Source organism: Metopolophium dirhodum, chromosome 5 (genome assembly GCF_019925205.1).
Source record: "Metopolophium dirhodum isolate CAU chromosome 5, ASM1992520v1, whole genome shotgun sequence".
Classification (NCBI taxonomy): domain Eukaryota; kingdom Metazoa; phylum Arthropoda; class Insecta; order Hemiptera; family Aphididae; genus Metopolophium; species Metopolophium dirhodum.
Window position 1 is genome coordinate 34,581,135 of NC_083564.1, and position 23,157 is coordinate 34,604,291.

Below are 23,157 nucleotides of genomic sequence, written 5' to 3' on the forward strand. Positions count from 1 at the left end.
TCTATACCAAACACTCTTTGCCCATCGGACAAAAATTTAAATTTCTAAATTCTTAATTATAAGCTCATAAGTCATAAACTCATAAATTACAAGACAAATTAATTAATTAAATTTGTCAATTGATATTATTGGGCCTACGACCACAGTATAATTATTATTCTGTGCTACGACTGACGACTCGCTCATTGCGAGCTTGCGCGAACACGCTGGTATGAACTATGAAGTACGTATTTTGCAGGTCAGTTGTTGTACCATAGAACAATAGTTCAAATACCTAGTTGTACAGGTTACAGCACGGCTTTAGATAGTACTATCGTGGTTACAGGTATATAACAATTTAAGTGGTCGAAAACCCGGGACTCGGAATAAAACGTCATGATAATAATTATTATTTAATACTAAAAAAATTCTAAATAGTAAATGCCATGATAACTTTAATTTGTCATGGTATTAACTATTTAGAATTTTTAAAAATATAAATCATGTCTATAGTAGAATATTCTTAGATCATACCTATTACACAAATGATATAATATGATCTATGACAGAAGACAGAGGTTCCCAACCGTGGAGGGGGGGGGTATATGGTGATGATGGAATTACGAAAATAATTGTGTTAGTTTACAATGTGTAAAATTGAAATCACTATATTAGTTAAATTTACTTATATTATTTATATTTTTGTTTTTATATTCAATAATTTTTTCTTATACTTAATAATATTATAACCGCGTAAGTTGATTTATAATACATTTTGAAAATTATGAAAATTATAAAAGTAAATAGGAAGTTGTTTTTTTTTTGCCTAAACTCTAATTATGGGGAGACATGAGATTTTAGTAAATTTACAAGGGGGGCGTAGAATGAAAAAAGTTGGGAACCACTGATTATTATGATAACACCGTGTTGGGCGTGAAGTGATAAAATAGTAAAAAATCGTCGACCGGGTAGCCGGATGCATTTCGTTAAAATCAAACGTGATTATTATTATTATTATTATTATTATTAATTTTTTCTGTCATACCTATTAATATTTACAATTTTGTTGACTCATCGTTCGCCGGCGTTGAAGTAGCGTTCAATCTGTTCGTCGACGTCCGTCAATCAAGTGGTGGTTCGCTCTGTAGTTACATACTCCAACGACGAAGAGAATGAAGAAAATCGCGATTTTTGGTGCCACCGGCATGACGGGACTGTGCACCGTCGAAGCTGCTTTGAAACAAGGTGTGACTTGAAGGAGGAAAAAAATTATTGAAAATATCGGAAAGCTGACGGTTTCCCAAACGCTTGTTTGACGATTAGTTGAGACATGCCGGACGTGGTATTAAAGAAAAAACTTTGATTGTGCAGGTCTAGAAGTCAGGGCACTCATGAGAGATCCCAGTCGTATGCCCGAAGAACTTCGCAAACAAGTAGAAGTGATTACTGGCGATGTTTTGGTCAAAGAAGATGTGGACAAGGTCGTCGAGGGCAGAGACGCGATTGTCGTGACTTTGGGAACCAGAAATGACTTGGGTAAGATAATATTAAGCAGACTATGGCTAAGTTATGCGACCAATTCTATATTTGTATAGTAATACAATTACTTTTCCAGCTCCTACCACAATAATGTCCGAAGGGTTGAGAAACATTTTATCATCGATGGAAAAGAACAATGTGAAAATCGTATCTGTGTGCTTATCCAGTAAATATTGTTTATGCAATATTATAACGTTACACATTTGTTTGCCTTTTGTACCATTAAACACTTTGTTAATTTCAGCCTTTTTATTCTACGATAAGCCCAAAGTGCCAGCAATGTTCCATGGGATCAATGACGATCACGAGCGGATGTTGCATTTGCTACAGGGAGCCGAAACTCTGGATTGGATTGCTGTGATGCCACCACATATTGCCGGCACTCCGTCAGGCGATTACAGCGTGGAAATTGGCTCATCGCCCGGTCGTGCCATATCTAAATTTGATCTCGGAAAGTTTATGATTGAATGTTTGTCTAAACCTGATTACTATAAACAGAAATGCGGCTTGGCAACCAAAGTACCGGCTCCATGAACTAACTTTTTTACAAAAAAAGTGTGTTAGGAAATTAAATATGTTACACAATTGAATCAAAATCTTAGGGCAAGATGGTTATCAATAATATTACAATTACTCAATAATTTGTAAAGGAATAGATAAGGAAATATTTAATATATATATTAAAAAATTGTTGATGGAATTTGATATTAATTATACTATAATATAATATAATATATATATGTTTGTTTATTGGTTAGTAACAAATTGTGTGTTTATTTTCCCTTCTTCTTCTTTTTATATTGTCCTCCCTTTCGATGTTGAAGCCTGGGTGCATTCTCGGAAGGCACTTGAGCAGTCTGTGGTTTAGGTTGAGCCGCAATGTTTTTGATGTTACTAAGAAAAGTAATAGTGTATTATATTATTTTTAGAATAGTACAAAATGTGCAACATGATGTTAGCACTAAAATTAAATAAAATACATATTATAATACAAAATATTTTGAATTGTATTTGTTTTATACTTTTATGTTGATGATATATTTATTTGTTACCAAGGAAATTTTTATAGTAAAATTGAAAAAAAGGTTTGATGTAAACTAATTACATTTATAAGACAGCATGATATTCTATTTTGTAAAAAATATTTAGTTTGAGTTATGTACTTATTTCACTTTAAGTTGATATTATGTTAGATAAGTAACATTTTTAATTTGAGGCAGTTATAAAGTTAACATAAAAAAAAACCTTAATTGCTTATACTTCAGGGCATGAGCATACTTGTCTACCAATATTTCAAGTTAATAATAATTTTTCTTTTTTTTATTATTAATTTTAATTAAACGCTAATTCAATTTGACATACGATACAGAGGACAGACCTTATGGTAATTTATCTTTTGTAAGTAATATATTATATGATGATTGCCTATTCAAACATATTTATAGGTATTTTTAAAACTTTTTTAATGCGTGTAGGTAATCAATTATACCCAATTAATGACTAACCTAAGAATTAATAATAATTCAAGAGTAATTGATATGATGTGTGCACATCAATTAATAATTGGTTTTAAATTGTAATTAAATACAAATTATACCATAGACGCTATGTAGATGGGCCGACCACATGCATTTTTAAGCACTCATTGAAATTTACTGTGAACTTCATAAAAAAATTTAGATCAAATTTCATAATAACTAATAATTTTCTTAAAAAAAATTATTTAATTATTTTGAAAGTTTTTTATTTAACGAATACATTTAATAAATTGATGGATAATATTATTATGGATGAAACAACAGACAATTAGTATGGTTTCGTACAGTCTATAATAATTTAAATGTATCTGAACTGAGTTTGGGGGTTTTTAATAAAAATAGATCAACTAATTCTCTGTTAGATTACCTTGAGCTCTGATGTTCTAACTCAATTTAAACTATCAATAACAAACTGTCGTGGTCAGTGTTAAGACGGTAATGTAAAATATGTAAGTGACCATATTATCACTATTATTAAGAATGGATGGTTAAAGCCTTTATACGGTATTTTTTAATAGGGGAGGAAACCCATGGGGGTTCACTTAGAGCACCCAATGATTTTTTGAAATCTTGGTGCCTATGAATTATACTTACAATTGTTCACTTGACACATTGCTGGCCCCTTGCGTTCCTTTACCGATGCCTGTTTCTTTGCTTCTCCTGTCTTTCTTCTTCCGGTATCCAGTACGCTCGTGTCTTGGTAACCAACGTTCAGGATTAGGGGGCACGTCTGGATTAAAATTTTTGGGCAATATGATCTTCCTCTTCTTCTTACGTTTCTTTTCCACTTCTGTCTTGGATCTGTGTAGTGAATAAGACATTAATATAAATAAAACAGTAAAATATAAATTTACAGATGGCTAGTGGCATAGCGCAGAAAATAGTCCCCGTGAATTAGGTTAGGCAAAGTGAGAATTAATGTAATAGAGTGGTATTATAATTAATATTTTTATTTTAAACACACATGTGATAACTGTTTGGGGCGGGTTTCAAAGTTAGGAAATTTTATCTAGCTGGTTCTATAAAAATGCAATTTTGTCAATCCTTAACACGTTAATTGTGTACTGATGCCAATTGGCGTCATAAGTATCATTCAGCAATGCGTTTGACGCCATATGGCGTCTAATATACATTTAAAATAAATAGTTTAAAATTCCCTACGTGTGACTGAATGTTATTTTATTATTATTTAGCGTGGATTAAACGCATGTTTTTAAATATGTATACATACGTCGTTATGAGCAGTTTCTTTATTTTATTTTTAAAATTTATTTTGTTTTTACTTTTATCATAGGCATTGGGTGAAAACTGCAAAAAGACATACGCAGTCTACGTGTTAAATCTAAAATATCTCAATAACATCAAATGACAATGATTTAATCTAATTTTTTTCAATTATTATAGACATTGGTTTAATACAATGTTACTTGTTTTTGTAGTTTTTACTTAATAATTAATTCTGTTTACTAAAAAACAAAAGATAAAACTATCTTGTCAACATGATAGTAAAATAAACTCTATTAAGGGGGCTGGAGCATAATCCATTCTAAGGAGTAAAAATTAGGCATTTTATATTTTAAGTTATATTGGTCATGTGAATGTGTTGAAAGTAAATGAACATTAGTGTGTGTAATTCGTAGTACTGATCATGTTGTATAGGGGTATCATAGATACCTGACCGGATATGTACGTCTGTCATTTTACCTACGCGCATGCATATGTCACCATATATTACTTTATAAAATTACAAACATTTTTTTTCAAAAAATACTGTCAGTGACTTCAATCCATACGCTCAGTAGGATATTCCTTCCGATTTAAATTTTGAAAGCAGATTTGAATTCTCCTCTAAATTTACTATGCTTTAACTGTCGTACATTTTTCATATTCTATATCAATGTATTTAAATTTGAATTAAGAATATCATCTATTTCTACTCTTTTTGTTAATAAACTTCTAAGTAAAAAAAAAATAAAAATCAGAAAAATGAAATTGTCAAAGCATAGATAATTTAGTGATAAATTCAAATCTGCTTTCAAAATTAACATCAAAACATAATATTGGGTGTAGTAACTAAAGTTGTGAGCTATGTTTTCGACCGAAAATTAATCACGCTCCAGTCCCCTTAAGAATTTAAATACACTAATGAAGAAAATTATAAATTTTTGAGCACAGTTGTATTTTCAACCTATTTCTAATTGATAATCAGTTTCTATTAAATAATTACCCTGCAAAATCTGGTTTCAATGTGGACTTTTTGATTAATTTAGATCCCATCATCCAGTTAGTATTCTCAAGTAAATCTATGTCAGTATCTTGGAGGTCCAATGGTGGAAGTTGTTTACTGTACATTTGAGCTTTTTCTGGGTCGAACTAAAAGGAAAAATAATTAATCAACTATAAATTAGCAGTTATTTTGATTTAATGTTAATTCTAGTCTATAGTGGCAAAGAGTTATTGAAGAATTATTGATAGAACATTTAATTTTAAAAATGACAAATTTGGTATAAACTATAAATGTCTTGATTTTATTTAAAGTTAGTTTTTTTATCATTTAACTCACCAAATATCTGCCAGTATCATGACTGGTGTCTCATAGTAATTTCTACATGTGTAACGTTTGGATGAGACATGTTTGCCAGCTTATAGATAGCTATTTATAATTAAATTGTTTGTCAAACCTTGTTATACATATTATTGTAATATGATAAATGATAATATATTTTACATTGATATAATGTGATAATTTACAAAAAATATATTGTTAAAAATATTCTTCAAGTACTGAGATTTATTATTGTTGATAATGATAATTTCACTGAAGTAGGGCACATTTTTTTATCCACGTTTTGCCACAATTGTTTTATACAAAGTTTTCCATTGTATGCTTCCATCTTTCCATACAGTAAACATGGGAAAACAGAAAAATACTGAGCAGGGACTACTTTATAATTGTATATTATACAGTTAAATGTTAACTGTACGTGACAGTGGCGCAACTAGGGGGAGCTAGAGGGGCTTAGCCTCTTGACTAAGATTTAGCCCCCTAAAAATGTCCCTTATTGATTTAGAAATAAGCTCACTATGGGTTAATTTTAATTAATGGTTTTGTTAGATGTGCAGTAGCTCCTTCTAGAATATTGACTATTGTTGTGCCTATGGTGCTTAATACTCATACTTTTTATTCATTAAAAACAGAAACAACATTTAATTTGAATTTCTTATTGAATAATAAAACTTAGAATTATCAATAAATGTTAAAAATAAATATTTATCAAACCTGTGTGTAGGCGATAATGAGTTGAGCCAAAAACTTTTTATTATTAGGATTTAATTCAAGTAGTCGAGTTAGACGTTTAGCTGCTTCCTTGGGATCTTGTTCCCGTAAATGTAATTTCGCAAGTTGTTTTAATAAAATGGTTATCTTTGAATTATCCACCTATTAAACATTTAAATGTTTTAAATGTTTGTAATCCATTTTGAAGAATTGCGTTGAATGTTAAATAATAAATAAGAATAAAATGTTACCTCTTTTTGACTGTACCAAGACAAAGTGTCATTAAATAAGTCAGATGCCGCTTTAAAATTGTCAACATTTAAATACAGCGTAACAAGTGTGCTCACAATTCCAAGTTTATACTTAAATTCACCAAGATTTTCCAGTAAAGTAATCGCTTCATCACTATTGTTCTAAAAAAAAAAAATTAATAATATGATATAAACATCAGTAAGTAGTCAATATTTTTGATATTATATAGTAAAAAGTAAATAGTATTATTAATCAAAATCAAGTGATAATGTTTCCAAAAAGGTTCAGTAAATTTACTTTTAATCAAGCTACAACAACCTTGATACGCATTGTTTTAAACAATTCAAATACTCAAATATATTTATTTATAGTTAATTAATGGAAATTATTGACTAGGTTGACGGGTGAGTGATACTTGACCTGGTCCTGGCAAAAAATTTGGACCGCTTGAATACATTTAGGTAGATTACTTATAAATTTTTTATTATTAGCTCAAAATTGGGCTGAATTTTCTTTTTCCTCGGGGCAAATTTTTATTCCCAGTCCGCCCCCGATACAAGTAGATCATAACAGATAACTTTTTTTTTTTATAGATTTTTACAGTATAACCACAGTTTAGGTCTTAAAAATGTTAAAGATTCACATGGAATTCAAAGAAAATGAATCACTAATAATTTTAAGTTAAAACTAAACTCTACTAAACCCTAAACTATTATTATGGGTATATCACATATAATTTATTATTTAATAATAATAATAATAATAATAAAATAAATAAATCATAATCAAACATTTTTTAAAGTAACAACCATATGATTTGTACAATAGTTTGACCCCCTCTACTTTAAGTGTATGTTAATGTGATATTTATACTTTTCCAAGACAAAATATCATATAATAACCACTTTCCTTGTTTCTTATATTTTTAACATAACTGTTTAAATTAGGTAAAAATAATTGTATAATGTACTAAAAAGATGTACTAGGGCTTTATACAGTTTAACATTTTTTTTTTGAATAATTGTAAGTATTTATAATCAGTTGAAGTTAATGAAAAAGCATTCGTAATCATTAATTAGCTAAAATATTGAAAAATCTTATTGACATTAAATATTACTTTCTTAGTCATTTTTATGTTAGTTTATCTTTACATAGTTTGAACAAGCTTGGCTACAAAACAACAAATGTGACAAACACATTAAATCTGTAAGTGTAAATTGTATTTTTAAGTTTAAAAATAATCATTTTATCAAATTATTGAACTAAAATATTGTAAGGTGATCAAACTTAAAAAAAAACTAATCAAACAATTTCGGCTTAGCTCTATAAAAAACTCAAAAATTATTAAGTCATTTTTATATTTTAAAGATATTTTGAAGTTTACGAGGCACCTGTTAGACTGTTAGACAAGGTGTATTTTTGGAAATGGTTATGGCCATTAAATAATAATATGGAGATTATAATAGGACTCTATTTTAAAATCATAACCAACAAGTGTCTGATAAGTAATTACTGATTGGGAATTTTTTTGGGGCCAAGCTCAATTATGTTTTAATCACTCTAGGTTACCTAGTGAAATCTAATAAACAAATTAGAATTAAAATATGAAATAAAAAAATTAATAATGATTAGTTTTAAATTTTGATATCAATATTTAAACTTTATACCTGTAATAATAATAATTTCACAGCCACCAAGGTACAATTGAGGTTAGCAGTGGGATTTTCTTGTTTGTATACAAACTTCTTCAATAAATCAATAGCTTCAGAATTTTTATTTTGACGCCATAACATGACTGCTTTTAGTAGTATAATATCCTCAATTAGATCAGGATATTTACTTTCAATGTTGTTGCACAATTGAGTACACTGGTCTAGCTAAAAATAATTAAATAAATTAAATATCTATCGTTTAAAAATAAATATATTTATGTGATTATCTCATTTATTACTTGATTAGTGATCAACGCAAAACGACAATGGTTCAACATGACTCTTTTCAACTGCCAGGTATTCAACTTGTGAGTTAATTCATCAGACAATGTTGACTTGAGTTTTTTTTTCGAATCAAACACATTGTGTTCCCGATTTAACACTACCAAATTGTTTGAAGCAATGGCTAGAGATCCAATATCTTTTGGCTTGTACTTTAATACGTCAGTGTATTCAGCTTGAGCTTCTTTATCACGTCCTAATTTTTGTAAGCAATAAGCCCCTTGTACTCTGAAAAATAATGGATTGGTTTAATACAAATAATAAAAATCTAATGTTTTGTTAATATTATTTATGTTAAAATCTATAGATAAAAAAAACTGTATTGAAATTATAACAGATAATTAATAAACTATTGGTTCATTTATATTTTATTTAGTACAAAAAACAAACTTGAACTATTTATTTTTAAACAATCACATAATAGGTATAGTTTGAAAATTGTAAAATGTAATTAATTATATTAATCATAATATTTTAATTGTAAGGAAATATAAATTAAATTTAAGTTTAAAATAAATAAAAATTTTATTAATTACTTAGAAAGTTAGAAATGAAAGTTATAATATTATTAACTTTTGAAAATAACTATTATTATTGTTATCTACCAAACAATGCATGTCATTACTCATTATAATATGTACATACAAACACCGTTATGATTACATTGTATTTTGAAATATTTTTCTTTTTTTTTATTGATCATGAAGCCCGGCATATTTGGCAATTAGCTGTTTGTTTTGTTTGTAGGGGAGGAATTGTAGATTGATAAACACGTATTTTTTTGGTTTGGCAGATTTTTTAGTGGAGACCTGTAAGTATCTGTCATGCCTGGAGCCCGTTCAACCTACGCCTTAAACCGCTCAGGCTACTTCGTCCCCCCATTTTGAAATATTATCTAAGTTTGAATAATTAATTTGTAATTTGTATATTAAGTATATTGTTTTATACATTTAAGTGGTAAGTTCTAAATTTATTGTAATACTAAATTAAATCTAAAGATTTTATATAAAATGTATACACAATGTAGAAGAAGTTTATGAAGTGAATATCTATTTTATCACAAAATTAATGTGACATACATTGTTAGGAAATAGCAAATTCAAAATATAATTACTTAATAGCTGTTAGCTCTTCTTGAATTTCTTCTTCTGTCGCTTCCTCCTCTTCCAATGTATTTCTACATGATTTGGCAGCCTGATCAAGTAAATCTTGAGCTTTTTCAATTTCTCTTCTTTCAATTAGTACACAAGCAATGTTATACATAAATTCATAAGTGTTATGTTGCTTAACAGTTGGAATGTCATATTTATTCTAAAAACAAAATATAAAATAAATTATTGAATTGAGTACGAGTGTATAATGGACTAAACAACTTACATCTCCTAACTTAGAAAGTTGAGAAATTACAGCTGTAAGATTTGATTCTCTTTCATTTGCAAAACTGTCTTTACTCTGTTTGATAATATCTCGATACATGTCAAAACATTCATTATACCTAAAATTATTAAAAGCGATTTAGTATAAATTACAAAACATATAACCATTAAAAATATAATGTTTACTCCACACACAAATTAAAACTATTAACTATTAATATAGATAAAAAAAACAAGTTTAAATGGCCAACTGGTCATGTTCTTAATGTGCGCGAAGTATAATAAGAACCTATAAGGTTTTTTGATAACTAACCTTACATATTCATAAGTAAAATACTTGGTAAATTTTGTAAGATTTTTAACTTTAGGTAATCAATCAATTGTTAATTACTAGGTACTTATTTAATACTAAGAGTTAAAAAATAGCTTAAATATAATTTTTTTGTAGTATACCAAAAGAGGGTTTATCATGAGTATAACCTGAACATAAAATATATTATCTTACCTTTCCAACTTATAAAGAATTTGAGCTTTCAATTCCTTAAAACTGTGTGCAGGGTTAGGTTCTTCATTTATCAGTTCTAATGATTCTTCAGAGCGGTTTAAACGATACAAACAATAAGCTTTTTCAAACGTAAATTTCCTATATAACACACAATTAAGAATTTAGGTATATGAAAATTGTAAAGAAACAAATGCACACTACTTACTGTGACGTTTCGTTCTTCAGTATGTAGTTATATGCGTCTTCTATCTGGTTCAGATGAATCAGACAAACGACTTTTGATTGAACCAACGACAACTCTTCCGGAAACTGCGGTATATCTGATAACAACAAATACACACAGGGTAAAATTTGTTAAAATAAAATAAGAACTATAATAATGACTACTCACGTTTCTCGACGAGTTTAATGATTCTTTTGTATTCTTCGGCCGAGTCCAACTTTTCGATTTCCGAAAATACGGAATTCAAAATGGATATCTTGGACATGATCGCTGCGAACTGTCCCTGACCCAAAGGTTTATTTCAAACCAACATTAAATTACCAGAGATAGGTTTGAGAGACAACAGTTTGACTTGAAACCTTAATCTTACTTTTTAAGTAAATATTATGAAAACGATTTTTGTACTCGACACGATAATGAAACTGCGAAAGTACTGTACGGGACTGGCATAATAATTATTAAGAAATTAATTAATCATAATAGTTTATACTTATAAATAATAAATATTGTATAATAATCTATTATCAATAAATTTCAACCTAGTGAAAGTTGATATCATATTTTTGATGACGTCTTATCACGTCATTTAGAGCGGTTGTTGCACTGTTCTATACCATTACCGTGATCGGCCACGTGCGAAACACTTCTAATTTGCCGTTCTTTTCAAAATCCATTTTTTCGCTTATCTCGAAATATATTTGTTATTTCATATAATTTGAACACCCCACAACCTTAAATTTACCTTCTGATGAAATAATAGGTACCTATTTAATCTGTTATTTTACTATACAAAATTGTTGATATTTGTTCTACAAATTATAAACTATAATTGTTTTACAATTAATGTATGTTATTAAAAAAAATGTGTAGTTGATCTCTAAAATTATATACTACCATCAGTTTATACTAATTTGAATAAATAAATGTATATAATTACTGTTTATCGAACTAATAAAATATAGAACAAAAGTTATAATAAGTTGTAAATGTTATTATTTCCTATTAGGACCGATTAGGTATACTTAAATGATTCCGCCACGAAGGTGTTTCACTTCAGTGGCGTGCTGAACATTTATATACCACGATGCCCAGCATATATTTCAGTACCTACCCACTCTTTATCCCCTTAATATAAAATATAGTACAATAGTACTAGTACATATAATTATTATGTGGCTGTAAATATTTGAATTTTTGTTTTACGTTATTGGTTACCATAGTGTATCCAAACAACCCCCCCCCCCCACCCCAAAAAAAATTACCCCATGACGCCTAGGCGCCATAAACCTCCGTTCACCACGCCATCGGTTGTTTGTATACTTTGGCCTTTTACATTTTAAAAGATGCTGAAATCAAGACATAAACCGGTGGTCCGTGGACTCATATCAAGTATAGTCCGCGAACCGCATCGTTCAAAGAATTCCACTACTGGTAAAAGAAGCGCGCTCTTATATAAGTCACATTATTTATGTACACAATAATATACATTTGTTCTATTTTTTTTCTCATTGAATAAGTTAATTAATATAAGTTCGTAAAATGTAACATTTGAATTTGTATCACCTTATTTTATTAAATTACGTTTTTAAATAAATAAATTAAAATATTTTTCCACGACGTAAACTGTATTTCTGATTTTATTTTGTACCTAGAAATCATAAACAATAAAACTATAAAAGTTTAAAAAAAATAATTGATATAAAGAGGGGGGGAATTGAAATCAGGTAGTGATTCCGTGAGGGTGGAAAATTTATTTATAAAAGTGGTCCGTGCCTATTGTTGAGTCGGAAACCACTGTGATAAATGAATAACAAAAATGAATACTCCGATTAAATTGTAACTAATATAAGTTATGTTTGTTCTTTGTATCCAATAAGGATGTGCTGAAGCCATATTCGGAATGGACCGTTACGCACGTTACCCACTGTTAAAAAAACTCTTCCAACAATTCCAGAATTGTACTCAAATGTTAACATAACTACATAAGAATGTATAACGTTCCCTGTAAGGTTCTATAATGTTCCATAAAACCATGGTAGTAGAATAGTAGATTATAATATATAATATAAGGTGTGTTCTGTGTTCATATACATAATCGTGTGTATTATATTATTACCGTCGTTGTCGGCAATCATTTATTCTTATTTCTCAATATGGAACTATTATAGTCTTTATTGACAAAGGCTAATTATGCGCAAAGGCGTTGTAGATATTGCCCGGATAACACATACAATGATGATAACAATTTACTCTAATCCAAGATGGTAATAATATATTTTAATTCATATATTTAATTAATATATTACTTAAATGACTGAAGAGTATACTTAAATCGACAAAACCGTGAACCAATTTCCTATGTGTTTATATAATTTATACGCTTATTATAGTTATTACTATTAGATAAACCTATACGTTATTGAATTATATAATATTATATAAATACATTTTTTTTAGTTTTTGTAATAATAACTGCGGCGCACGTATAAGATATATCTGGTTGCCGACCTCCGCGGCGGTACGGCGAACGAGTGACGAGACATCCCCGCCGTGTCTCATCAGGCTCACACCGAGACGGAGATTACGCGCGCACAAGCGTATCGGGATTTTTTTTTCGGGTTTCGCCTTTCCCAAACCCCTCCCGAGCGCGCGCGCGGTCGAGGGTCACAAGTAATTTGGTCGCTTTAAAACTAATCCGAGGAATGTTGATTGAGGCCGAGTGTAGGTATATACCAGTATGTACCACGCGCGGTACGCTGCACGTATATGCACGCTCGCGATGCGCTCCTTCGCGCCCGGCATCTATACAACAATATAAGGGAGGGTAGGGGTAGGATTCTTCTGGAGTTTAATTGATTTCTTTTCGGGTTGTACGTTCGACGAGTCAGGCCGCCGAGCGTGTCGAAACTTCCGGGTGTGTATATATAAGCGTTTCTTTTCGGAAACCTTTGCACAAACGCCTGCAAGATCCTGCACCGATACACACGTTATGTAGGTACACCCGCAGACCAGCAGGACCGTAGTGTTCAGCATTTTTCGGGGGTTTCTTATACCGCATGATGTCATGCGGCCATCGATCCCGAAGTCACACACCATGATATTATTTCGTCCACTGCAATCGTTTCCGACACGATTTTTTGTAGGTACTCAATCACATTATAAATAGTTATTATAATATATTATTATTGTATTATATTCTTATTCCGACAGTAAATTAATGAATTTTAAACCGTTTAACTGAACTGAGAGTTGAGACAGTATATTTTACTTCTCCATCTCCACATTAACTTGACACTGCTTTTAGAGTTAATACGTGTCTACTAGCTGCCTACATACTGTGTAGTCATGATAACTATATCAACTCATATATCGACGTACTTGACGTAATATCGATTTGACTTGACCAACTCTATATAATTTTTTTGATAAAATCTACCGCCTTTTTTTATATAATATATTATTATAATACAATATTATAATTATGACGAATGTGCCCGGTGAGAACACGGTACGTGTTGACAGTGGCGTAGCCAGACAAGAGGAATTTGGGTGTTTAACCTCCCCCGTTGACATTTACCCTCCTAATAAATGTATTAATTATATACGAAAAGTGTACAAAATTTGATTTAATTTATATTTAAACCCCCTCCATTTCATGATCTTGGCTACGCTACTGTGTGTTGACTGTTGATATAGACGAGTGTGTGGAAACTACAACAACATATTAATATAAGTACACGTGGTTTTTGTGTTTAGGTCATTTATATTAGTTTACTTTTGTTTTTTTATTAGGTACATATCATTAAAAAAAAAAACAAAAACAACGAAACAAACAAAAAAAGAAGTAAACAATATATATATATATGAGGATTACATGTACATCATCATTGACATATTATATAGTTATATAATGTTATATTATAGTATAATGCGATAATAACTATTATTTCATACATAAATGAGGAGTGTGACGTGTAACGCGCGTGTTTCTGGAACATATACACACATACAATATATATATGTCATCATTACGATTAGCTTAATATGGTTTGACTGTTATTACAATTATTAGGCATAGGTACATACCTATAAATATGTACTGTTAATCGTGATAATATATATTATCGTATACATAAATAATATAATAATATGAGAAAACAACTTGGACTAATTTAATAATAATAAATAATAATAATAATAATAATAATAATAATAGTATAAAGTTAACGCTAACGAAAGGAAAAATAAAAAATGCCTTGTGAATATCGTATTATATATAAGATACCCCGGGCCACAATTTTTTCGCATTGCTTTTTTGTATAATAATAATATGTCACATCGAAAAAGAAAAAAAACTTGAACAAAGTCACGCGACAATTTTAAGACGGCCAGCAACGTGTGCGTAGTACACAAATATCGTAAAAACGTATACGAATAATAGGAAAAATCATATTTTTGTTTATATCATTTTATAAGGATTTAAGGTTACCATGTAACCAAAAAAAAATATTATTCTAAAAAAATAGTAATTGTAGTCAAAGTACCCGTACACATATATAATATATTTAGGCGCAAACTGCCTAATTGTCTCAAGGGGTGAGGGAGACGAAAAATGAACGCGTTAAAATCGATATTTTATAAAAGTCAGGCGTATTCGTGACAAATATCAGAATAGTTATATATATAATAGGTCCCCGAATCCTCCGTCCCCTATTTGCGCCCTCATGTACCTATATCTATATATTATATATTATCGTTGAACGACGGACGGGTAAGTCATCAGTCTTGGGAATAAAAAAAAAATTATAATAATAATTAATAAACGTAATATGATGTAGGTATACTGTCGCGCGTATAGACGAGAAGAAATGTAAAAAAAAAAAACCGTAATAACACGACGTATTCGAGTAAAAACAATAATTATATTGATGAACATATAACCTATAATAATATTATATTATATTATACCTAATATATTATTACATAGTGATCGAGCCCAGGGCATAACTGTTTTCATTGAACTATTATTAAAAATGTTACATTATATTATTATTATGCGTATGACTATGAGTAATTTTTTTTTTTCATATATGTTAATTATTGTAAATATAATATTATCCTAGCACACTCGAAAAACTGTTCAACTATTTTCAAAATTAAAAAAAAAAAATAATAATAATAATTGTAAAACATAATATTATTATAAAACAAAAGACTAGTACATAGTTTATAAATTCTTTTCGTTCTCACAGATATGATATAGTTACACATCTGAACGAAAAAAACCCTCAAAACTTAAACATATAGTTAACTCGTGAAAAAAAAAACTGGCAAAAATCAAATAAATCAAATTTAACACACTGTGTATATAATATTATTTTATATTTTATATGTAGTAAAAATGACTTTTTTCAACCTGAAACCTTATCCGTTCTATTTTATTTTATTATATTAAATTATAATGTATTATGCGTAGTATATTATTAGTAGTATTAGTAGTAGTAGTAGTAGTAGTAATAGTGAAAAAATCGAATAAAAAATAATATTAGAGTTATATCGTAATAATATAATAATATATATTATTGTTTAAATCTACAATGCCATTTTTTTAACGTGTCTATTGTATGATAAACACGCTTTTTGTTTCTGTATATTATATTATAATAATTATTGTCGCACATATTTCCTATGTGCGTCTGTACCGGTTTAAATCTATAGAAAATATTATATAATATACGTATCCCCTGCGCGAATGTGTGTGTGTACGTGTGTGTGTGTGTGTGTTTGTGTGTCTACATAATTTGCGTATAATATATTACAGTCGACTCTAGTCGGTAACTTGAACCTTAAAAAATTCTCTTCCATATAGTCATAGGTACTTATAACATTTAATAGGTTTTCTGATGTATATCGAGATTTTTGATAACGGGAATTTTTTTTCTTCCCCACGAACCTTGAGCTACCGAAAGTCGACTGTATCGTGATTTGCTTATAACTGTCTGTCTGCATGTATGATGTGATAGGGGTTATTGCGATCTGTGTGTGTGTGTTTGTGGGTAATGAGTGTGTGTGTGTGGGTGGTAGTTTGCGGCGGACTTTCGCGACCCGCGTCCGCTTGTGTACTGAAACTGCATTTGAAACTTGCGCGCGATGGGGGGGCGGGCCGAAAAACGCGCCGAAATCCGTCTATATGCAGTCTGCCGGCGAATCGTTGTAAGTCTTTGCGATTTTTCACCGCCCGCCGAGTTTGGCGCGTATTTAATAATATATGTATAATGTGTGTTTTCTTTTTGTTGCTAATATTGTGTCGTGTAACGCATATAATAATAATAATAATATTATATTATATTATAAACTGTTGCTGTGTGATGTATATAATTCAATATATATATATATATATATATAGTCTGTGTGTCTGTCTGTTCTAAATATCCGTTTGTGTGTGTGTATGCGTGTGTGTGTGTACCGAGGGTTGTTTGTATATATACGGATGAATATGCGGCGTGGAAAATAAAATATACACGAGCGTAATATTATTATGTCGACGGAAGAAGTATAAAACATTAATTCGTCCGAAACGTGCGGCGAACAAAAACGAAACAAATGGAACGAAAAAAATTTCAAATTATATATTATAGGTCCGTATGCGGAGACCGTATATATATATATTATGATGTGTGCGATGTCCTTCGAGTGTCGTATATAAGTTTTGCGCCTGTGTGTCTATATATATACATATATAATATAATATAATATGTAAGTATACTCTATAAATAATATTATATATATATTATATGTGTGTGATGATGTGTGATGTATATAATATGTGTGTATATATTGTATTCGATTGTAAAACATAAATGTTCGATGTATGTACTTATATTATTTGAGTATGTGTATGACTGTGTGAGTGTGTGTGTACATAATATGCACGTGTGTATATATCATCGTGTATATAGTCTGTATATAGAAATATATATGTAATATGTATGTATAAATATATATATATATATATATATATATTTATATAATATGCTGCGAGTTGTAAACTGTCTGTAAACTGATTGTATTCTGAATATTATGTTATTGGAAATATGGTCTGTCAGTCGGCGGAGGTACCGCTAGCGGATGGGGAAAACTAAACGTTGATAATAATATTATATATTATAATAATGACAATGATAAAATAATAACGACGAAATTATAATATTATAAGAACTGTTAAAATAATATATATGATCCTTTTATTTTTAATTTATTTGACTAGGAGAAACTCACCACACCAAAAAAAAAAAAAAAAAATAATAATAATAAAATAAATAAAATAAAATAAAATAAACTAAAAAATAAAAATTACGCTAGATTAATAATTGGAATAATGTGAGATCACGTGAGTGGGGGGAGGGGGAGGGAGTATTTGAATGCCATAGCAGGCAGATTATTTTTGTTTAAATTTTTTTGTTTGTTATCAAGTGCTATAAAATTGTGAAATAACAATATAACCTAACCTAAACATTGATGTAAAAATTAAAAATAATAATAGGTACATAATAATCATAATGACAATAATGATAATAATAATAATAATAATAATAATAATAATAATAATAATAATAATAATAATAATCATATTAATAAAATGGGTACCCCGTGTGAATAAAATGTAGTTTTAACAATCAATTAATATATATAAATAATATGTTGTGTACATTAACCGACCCATCGCTGGGGCAATAATATCTCTACTATACATCGTAATATTGGTTTTTTTTTTATAAATAAAAATTGGTGGGTCTCTTGTTCCCTATATACATTTAGACTATTCCATATACATATATATAATTTCAATATTTAAGCGATTATAATTTTTCTTTTTAAAATATATATATAATTATATAAAAATAAAATAAGTAAAGATAAATTCAAATTTTTTGTACAACATAATATTATTATTTTCCTTTGTACAAAGAGACCGCCCTTATGTTTTATAAAAATATTTGGAAACCAAAAAGTAAAACATAATGAATGTTATAAAATTTGTTTTCAAAATGACTGTACACAACAATGCATATATAGAATATAATATAACCCATCACAAAAACTCAATGTTTTGAGCTTTCGTTTTTGTTTTCGTTTTTCTCATTGAAAACGATAATAATAATTAAATTTCTTAAAAAAAAAGCACAGTTTACAGACGCGATGTCGAATGCGTGTATATAATGTAGTAGGTATTATATATATATATATTATGTGTACATATATATATATGATGTATACATAATTATATACCGTTTATTCGAGCTGTTCGAGGAAGTTCGGAGACCTGAAGTACTCCGGCACGGTGTCGTCCATGCGAGAGATGACCTTGTATATAGACTTTTTCCACGACTGTTCCGTGTCCTTTCCGTTCTGGATGGCCACGAAAAATTCGCGTAACGTCTGCTGGACCACATATTCGAAATTGCTAGGTGCCTATTGGACAAAAACATAAAAAAGGAAAAATAAAAATTGGGAACCACACGCCAAACACGATAAACATATAAACATATTATATATTATACTATTTCTACGGTTAGGTTTGACTGGTCGAGCGATATGCTTGTATACCTTTGAGGTTTAAAAGAAATAATTAGAATTTTAAAACTAACTATTGTATCGGAAAATGTTGGTATATATATGAATAAAATCGTATAGTAATAATAATGCTGTATGCGATTACAGTTAATCCGTTCGATTTTATTCAAATTCAGTCCCCTGTAGTCGAATATTATGATACTATAATAATATTATAAGTATGGTAAATTTCTAAATTTAATGTATCATTATTAAGCCTGACATGCAATTATAATAATTATAATTTCAAGAATTAGTAATTATAATATTATAATGTTATGATCGTCACAAAATGATCGCGAGAGTCAAAAGAAAAAAATGTCCGGTATTATTACCGGTTCAGGTATACCGCAATATATACACTCGTTTTTGTGGTGCTGGCAGAGGCATACCTCAATGTGGTTGTTGCGGTTGTAGTGCAAGTTGAGGACCCTGTAGATCTCGCTGTCCTTGTTGACGTGTATGTCCTCAGATCTCTGCAAACCCTCGCTAACGGCTTGCCGTGCGTATTTTTCCATCTGAATGTAATAGAACTCTCTGTCGGGGGCACAAAAAAAGGACACGATTAATAAAATAATATCGTTATCGTACGATAAAAAAATAATAATTAAAACGGGTTGCGGTTACGTATATGATATTATTATTTATCATTATATTACAATATTATATGTATAATTGGCACACTCGTCTCGAGCACGCATCGGAAACATCGCGCATAATATAATGTTATTTCTGTAATATCATCATCGTCGTCGTTATTATTATTATTATTATTATTTCGAACGTTGTACGATGTGTTGCGGTGAAAAGACTACGCGGCGCCAGAGAGTTGTATACAATATAATATTACGGTAGGTAGGTATATAATATTTTACTATACTATATAGTCATATTATATAGGTACGCGAACACGATTATGTTGATAATAATAATAATAATAATATTGAAATCAGCGGATCGAGTCGATTCGAGTGTGGTGCACACACCGCGGCGCACATACGTCGTACATTAAGCATTGCGCTTTTCCGAAATACGCTCGCACTCGATATATCATATTATATTATGTTATGATGTGTGTGTGTGTGCATAATAGACACGTGCGCGTAATGATAATAATAATAATAATATATCATGTACGTATGTAGGTAGGCATATATAATGGCGAAAAACGGCCCCGCCGCTCGAAGACGGACGGGTATACTCCTGAACGAAAGTATCGTGTGTGCGAATCACGAGTAGGTATATTATAATATAATAATAATAAACACGATGAAGGTAATAATTTAATATTATATTGCGGCGGTACATATTATTATTATGTACTATATATGGATAAACGGACGACGGCAGTGAAAAGCCAATCATTTTTGTATGTGGGGGCGGGGCATAGATGCTTGTGCGTTAAAACGAATTCACCGTTTTCACATAGTGCACAGCCGAGATATATAATAATATTATGTGCGATATTTATTATTATTACGAGTGTGTATGATTTTACCCCTCGCTCGGCGTATATATTGTAAGTACGTATCGAGGAAAATCGCGAAAGCGGCGATGTGCGTACCTTTAGACAAAGCTGCGGGCAGGTTAACAATATTTTTTCAACGAAGGGTCAGGATAAAAGTTGATGAATTAGATTTTAAAGAGGTTTAAGTTCTAATGGCTTACTATTTTTTTTTCTCAATTCTACCGAGTTGAGAGGCATAAGAATCTACAATAAAACTTACTAGCTTGAAGACTTAAGTTAATTTTGTTTAAACATCATATAAATAATCAATAGATGGTTTAAAATAAATGCCCATGAGGTATCAAAAATAAATTAGATAACTCTGGCCAACAAGAAGAAAATTTAAGAATTAAGTTTTTAATTTCCTATTATGTATCATCAATAATTATTTATAATTAAACGTAACTTTTGGACTTGATTAAAAGTAACTCGTTATATTTATTAAAAGTCAATATTTGAAATGAGGATAAAAAGTTAAGCTAATACAAATTAAATACAAATACGTAAGTTAAAACTGCCTTAACTTTTAACTTAAACTCTTAACTCGTTTATACCCAGTATTGCCTTTTGGCCTATTCATGCGTTACGAATAATGTTATAATGCCTATTACTATTATATATTTTTTAGTTTTCGTAACCGCGGGTTTCGCGATCAAGTTTGTTGCAGGTTGAAAGCGTTATTTTGCCCCCTTTCGTATTCGAAACGTCGCACGCTTTATAGTAAATTTATAACATAATATTATTATAAATTTTAATATACCGTCGTCGTAATAAATAGTACATAATGATACTTGTCTCGTTCGCGACGTCACTATATCTGCAGCAGCGTGTGTATAATACGCATATTATTATATTGTAAATACAAACTGCACTATATGGGTATACCAACCATTATATACATGTACCTACGTTTAATATAAGAAATAGACGCGCACGACCATATTATATGCAACACGCGAGCGTTGCGCGTTAATTAGGCGAATGATTCAAAAGAAATATATTACATAAAAATGTTAAATAAAGCGTTAAAATTCATCTCTAACCCATCCCGTTCGCATGTTATGTACCCGGCAAGGAAACAAGACACAAACGAGATTATAATATTATAATATAAATTGTGGTTATAATATACGTATATCGCGCGTTTCGTTATTTTTTTCGGCGACGATATTTTTCGCGGCAGCTCCCGTTCTTCGAATAATCACAACAGTAGTAATAAGCAAATACAATGCAATATTATTATATTGTGTGCAGTAAGTGTGATCGCACTAACACGCGCGCGCGTGTTTTATATTATAATATATACACGGAATTAAAATAATATAATATATTATAATTATTTACGTATTATGTCAGGGGTTGGATGGGAGGGGGAACACTTAAAGCAGGTGCTTTACAAAAAAAGTAAATATATATTTTTTAAAAATGGAACGTGGCCCGCATACGGTGGCGAAAAGAAAGCTGGAATTAATTTAACACCCACATGGTTCGGATGAATTACTTTTCTTCGTGTTTTATGAACCGTGCGCGTTTATATATGTATACGACACAAGTATAAGGTTTTTTTTAAAAAAAAATTCCCGTTTCGATTCAAAAAAACGTCATGACGACAATCTTTTTCCGAACGATTACTACATTACCAATTACTAATTAGTATATTTTACTATATAACGCTATACGAGATATTTTGCAAAAAGTTGAGGTGCTTACCTGAAGTTTGAGAACCACTTGACTAGTTGTGCGGTGTTATTCTTGTTGAACTTGATGTCGGGGAAGTACATCTTCAGGATTGCCGAGCTGGGGTACCGGACCCAGAAGAACATCAGTTTGGCTTTTCGCAAGTGCATCGGAGTCAGGGTTGACGAGTAAACATAACAGTTAGGGAAAAATTGTATTCTATTTTTTTCAGTGTATTATAATAATTATAATACAAGTCATAATATATAAATATATAATCGATACATAATAATAATATTATAATACATATTACGCTACAGTGTCACACTGTCGGTTAATCGTCATTACTCATTATTATTATTATTATTATTATTATTCAATTATTTTCGTCATCGTAGACCTATACACGCACGTTCACATTTAAAGCGGTATCGTTTTCAAATCTTATCGACGGTTAATTCGATTAATCACGAAAGTTTGGTTTCTTTTGTAGGTCTTCCACGCGTGTTTGTGTAATACATTTTCCTGGGGCTTCCCCGTGGCCACCGCGTCCCGAAAACCTCCCCGTATAGGTACGTCGTAAGTGTCGGGTTCCCCGTAGTTTTTACCCGCCTTTTTTCTGAATGTTTTGCTTCTCGGGATGGTAAATATATATATATTGATTCGAGACAGATTCA

The 23,157-nt window shown here is 30.1% G+C and overlaps 3 protein-coding genes across 5 annotated transcripts in view; 1 reads left to right on the plus strand and 2 right to left on the minus strand.

Moving 5' to 3' along the window:
- Positions 1 to 926: 926 nt before the first annotated feature.
- Positions 927 to 2,283, plus strand: LOC132945031 (flavin reductase (NADPH)). Its single transcript, XM_061014642.1, has 4 exons — positions 927 to 1,224; positions 1,351 to 1,515; positions 1,595 to 1,684; positions 1,763 to 2,283. The coding sequence occupies exons 1-4, from the start codon at positions 1,152 to 1,154 to the stop codon at positions 2,050 to 2,052; spliced, it is 618 nt and encodes a 205-aa protein (XP_060870625.1). The 5' UTR covers positions 927 to 1,151; the 3' UTR covers positions 2,053 to 2,283.
- LOC132945030 (signal recognition particle subunit SRP72) lies at positions 2,207 to 11,200 on the minus strand. Its single transcript, XM_061014641.1, has 12 exons — positions 10,852 to 11,200; positions 10,666 to 10,780; positions 10,461 to 10,598; positions 9,957 to 10,074; positions 9,694 to 9,890; positions 8,537 to 8,807; positions 8,253 to 8,462; positions 6,585 to 6,746; positions 6,337 to 6,495; positions 5,284 to 5,429; positions 3,651 to 3,857; positions 2,207 to 2,412 (listed from the first exon to the last, which is right to left on the minus strand). Exons 1-12 carry the CDS (start codon positions 10,946 to 10,948, stop codon positions 2,292 to 2,294), a joined length of 1,941 nt encoding a protein of 646 aa, XP_060870624.1. The 5' UTR covers positions 10,949 to 11,200; the 3' UTR covers positions 2,207 to 2,291.
- Positions 11,201 to 17,884: 6,684 nt separating this feature from the next.
- LOC132944128 (homeobox protein prospero-like) overlaps positions 17,885 to 23,157 on the minus strand; it is a 53,225-nt gene continuing 47,952 nt past the window's right edge. For 2 of the 3 annotated variants that reach the window (XM_061013311.1, XM_061013310.1), the window contains exons 3-5: positions 22,514 to 22,668; positions 19,632 to 19,833; positions 17,885 to 19,155 (exon numbers count right to left, since the gene is read on the minus strand). In XM_061013311.1, the coding sequence (XP_060869294.1) occupies positions 18,976 to 19,155; positions 19,632 to 19,833; positions 22,514 to 22,668 (537 nt within the window). In that variant the 3' untranslated portion in view covers positions 17,885 to 18,975. The remainder of the gene's footprint in view (positions 19,156 to 19,631; positions 19,834 to 22,513; positions 22,669 to 23,157) is intronic. The other variant, XM_061013312.1, reaches the window with a different exon arrangement.

Bases quoted from the DNA above. Each gene is read 5' to 3' on its own strand.
- LOC132945031 (XM_061014642.1), top strand. From the start codon at position 1,152: ATGAAGAAAATCGCGATTTTTGGTGCCACCGGCATGACGGGACTGTGC. The intron at 1,225-1,350 runs GTGTGACTTGAA...TTGATTGTGCAG, and splicing joins CGAAGCTGCTTTGAAACAAG to GTCTAGAAGTCAGGGCACTC. The intron at 1,685-1,762 runs GTAAATATTGTT...TGTTAATTTCAG, and splicing joins CGTATCTGTGTGCTTATCCA to CCTTTTTATTCTACGATAAG.
- LOC132945030 (XM_061014641.1), bottom strand. From the start codon at position 10,948: ATGTCCAAGATATCCATTTTGAATTCCGTATTTTCGGAAATCGAAAAG. The intron at 9,891-9,956 runs GTAAGTTGTTTA...TTTTGTTTTTAG, and splicing joins AACTTTCTAAGTTAGGAGAT to AATAAATATGACATTCCAAC. The intron at 6,747-8,252 runs GTATAAAGTTTA...TTTTTTTTTTAG, and splicing joins TGAAATTATTATTATTACAG to AACAATAGTGATGAAGCGAT.